General features: G+C 48.7%; 1 protein-coding gene across 1 annotated transcript in view; it reads right to left on the bottom strand.

Moving 5' to 3' along the window:
• Nucleotides 1–12: 12 nt before the first annotated feature.
• SARC_12921 (hypothetical protein) overlaps nt 13–2,322 on the bottom strand; it is a gene marked incomplete at its 3' end in the record, with an annotated part of 5,018 nt that continues 2,708 nt past the window's right edge. Inside the window, exons 5-6 of the mRNA XM_014292964.1 lie at nt 2,111–2,180; nt 13–1,374 (exon numbers count right to left, since the gene is read on the bottom strand). Of these exons, the coding sequence (XP_014148439.1) occupies nt 13–1,374; nt 2,111–2,180 (1,432 nt within the window). The remainder of the gene's footprint in view (nt 1,375–2,110; nt 2,181–2,322) is intronic.

The raw sequence follows: 2,322 nt of genomic DNA, 5'->3' as shown, positions 1-2,322 counted from the left end.
GTGTGTGTGTAGTCATACCGCATCGTTAACAAACATTCCAGCCGCCGCATACGTCATGGACGTCTTCGCCCGCGGTGTTATCGGCCTGGGTGACAGCAGGTCAGTCAATGAATGCGGACTAGCTAAGCTCCTCGCGTGATGCCCAAATTTAGGCGTATTCCCATTGCCATTTGTCCCATTGGACGGTACGTGCAAGCACGAGTACGACGCACTCTTGGGCCGCTCCGCCGTGGTCCTTCCGGGACCGCGCCGCCGGACCGTGATCTTGGCCTTGGCCTTGGTCTCCGTGTCCAAGTCCTCGTGTGTTTTTTGGGCCGAATTTGTCCCGTTTCTATGGCCATACAGCACTTCGTGCATCCTCACACCGGCCTCCCCCCCATTGTCGCTCCTACGAATGTCCAGGGCTTTGCTCTGCGAGTGAGGACGTGCGTGTGTGTGTGCGTACGAAGGACTGCGTGTCACCACCGCGTGCTGTTGTGCACGTAAGCTCTCTTTGCTCTCACTTCTCTCGCTACTCTCCTGGTCCTTCTCCACCGTTCCGTTACCGTTTCCGTGCCCGTTTCCGTGCCCGTTTCCGTTGCCGTTTCCGTTACCGTTTCCTTTCCCATCCACATCCGTGCCACCCCCGGCCTGTGTGTGTAGACCCCCACTTGTCTGGGTGTGTAGACCCCCCCCTGGCTGTGTCTGTGTCTGTGTCTGTGTCTGTGTGCGTCCCAACAGCTCAGTCTCACACACACGCATAGCCGCTTCGTTAATCCGCTGCAGTTCACTGTTAATCTCCTCGGGGTGTGCACTGCCCAATACGTTAGCCGAGAAGCTGTCTTCACTGGTCACCGTGCTAAGTAACGTAGGCGACTGTGGTGACTCCCCTGCACGCCTCTCATCCTCAGTAGCGTCTATACCTCTCTCTAACGCACTCCCCACACTCTGTATGGTGAGTAGCTTGCTCTTGAGCGCGCGGGTGCGCTTGTTGTAGGCCTGTGACGAGTTGTCTTCGTCCGATGTATTGGGGTTGCTAAGCGATCCGGGGCCTTGGTTTTGGTTTTGGTTTTGGGCTTGGGTTTGGGTTTGGGTTTGGGTCTTGGTTTTGGTTTTGGTTTTGGCTTTGGCTTTCGCCCCAATGCTGTTCACAAATTGTACTGTCGAGCGGTCCGCCTCCGATTCCGATGCCGAGAATGAGGACGGGTGTGTATTTTTTGAGTAGGTGGTGGCGGTGTGTGTGTTTTCTCGCGGGCTTGCAATTCCTGTTTTAACGGTTTTGGCGATTGCGTTTAGACCGAATTCAAAGGAACCTCGAGCAGAGGAGACGGAGTCCGGGCTGTTGTGCCCAGAGGAATCAGTACCATTTGCCCGTTGGTCAAAGGTGTAGTGTTTCTGTCATGAAGCGATGTAATGTATATGCGACCATTAGAAGTACGGTACAAGAGGAGGTACTGTGTACGTGATGGTATACACATGGTGCTATGTATAGAGTACTGAACATACCCATATTGCTATAAATATACTATAGTACATATATTACTATACACATAGTATATACTATACACATACTGCTTTAAAAATTTATTATTGCGCATATATTACTATACAAATAATACTATACACATACTATACACATGTCACTATGTCCCGTGGATGTACGCTGTATATTCTCAGGTCGTGAGCACATTCACAAGCGAGCGTAAGCACAAAAACCAATGAGGCCTTAAAAGGAAATATACCTACCTACCTAATTACCTACTCGACCAACCCAATCCCACAACTGGTACACAAGGGCGAATGCATAGGCATTCATATGCAAACACACCCAATGAGAATCAGTATGGGTCGATCACTCTGGCAGCTATTGTATATGAGTACGTTCCTACGTTATACCGGCGTACCTTACTGAAATCAATCGTTCGACTATGGTATCTACCATGTTTCTATGTCATTCAAGTGTACAATGCTGAAACGAATGAAAACGTATACGGCCATGTATTTACATATATAAATACGTTTACATGTGTCTACCTACACAAATACGTTTCCATGTTACGTCTACCTACACAAATACGTTCCCATGTTGTGTCTACCTACATTAATACGCTTGCATATCATACTTGCACACCTTATTAAAATTCAGCTTGGCCAAGTCACGCCACGACTTGGCTGCCAGCGGCTTCTGCTCGTCAGGTGGTCTGATTGTAAGAGATGGGAATGGAATAACAAGTGAGAAAAGGATGTCAAAGAACAGATAACAAGTAAAGAAAGGATGTAAATTGACAGATAACAAGTAAAAAAACCACACACACACACACACACACACAACAAAACACACAC

The sequence above is a fragment of the Sphaeroforma arctica genome (assembly GCF_001186125.1).
Source record: "Sphaeroforma arctica JP610 unplaced genomic scaffold supercont1.2717, whole genome shotgun sequence".
Lineage (NCBI taxonomy): Eukaryota > Ichthyosporea > Ichthyophonida > Sphaeroforma > Sphaeroforma arctica.
This window is presented reverse-complemented; position numbering and strand designations above follow the sequence as displayed.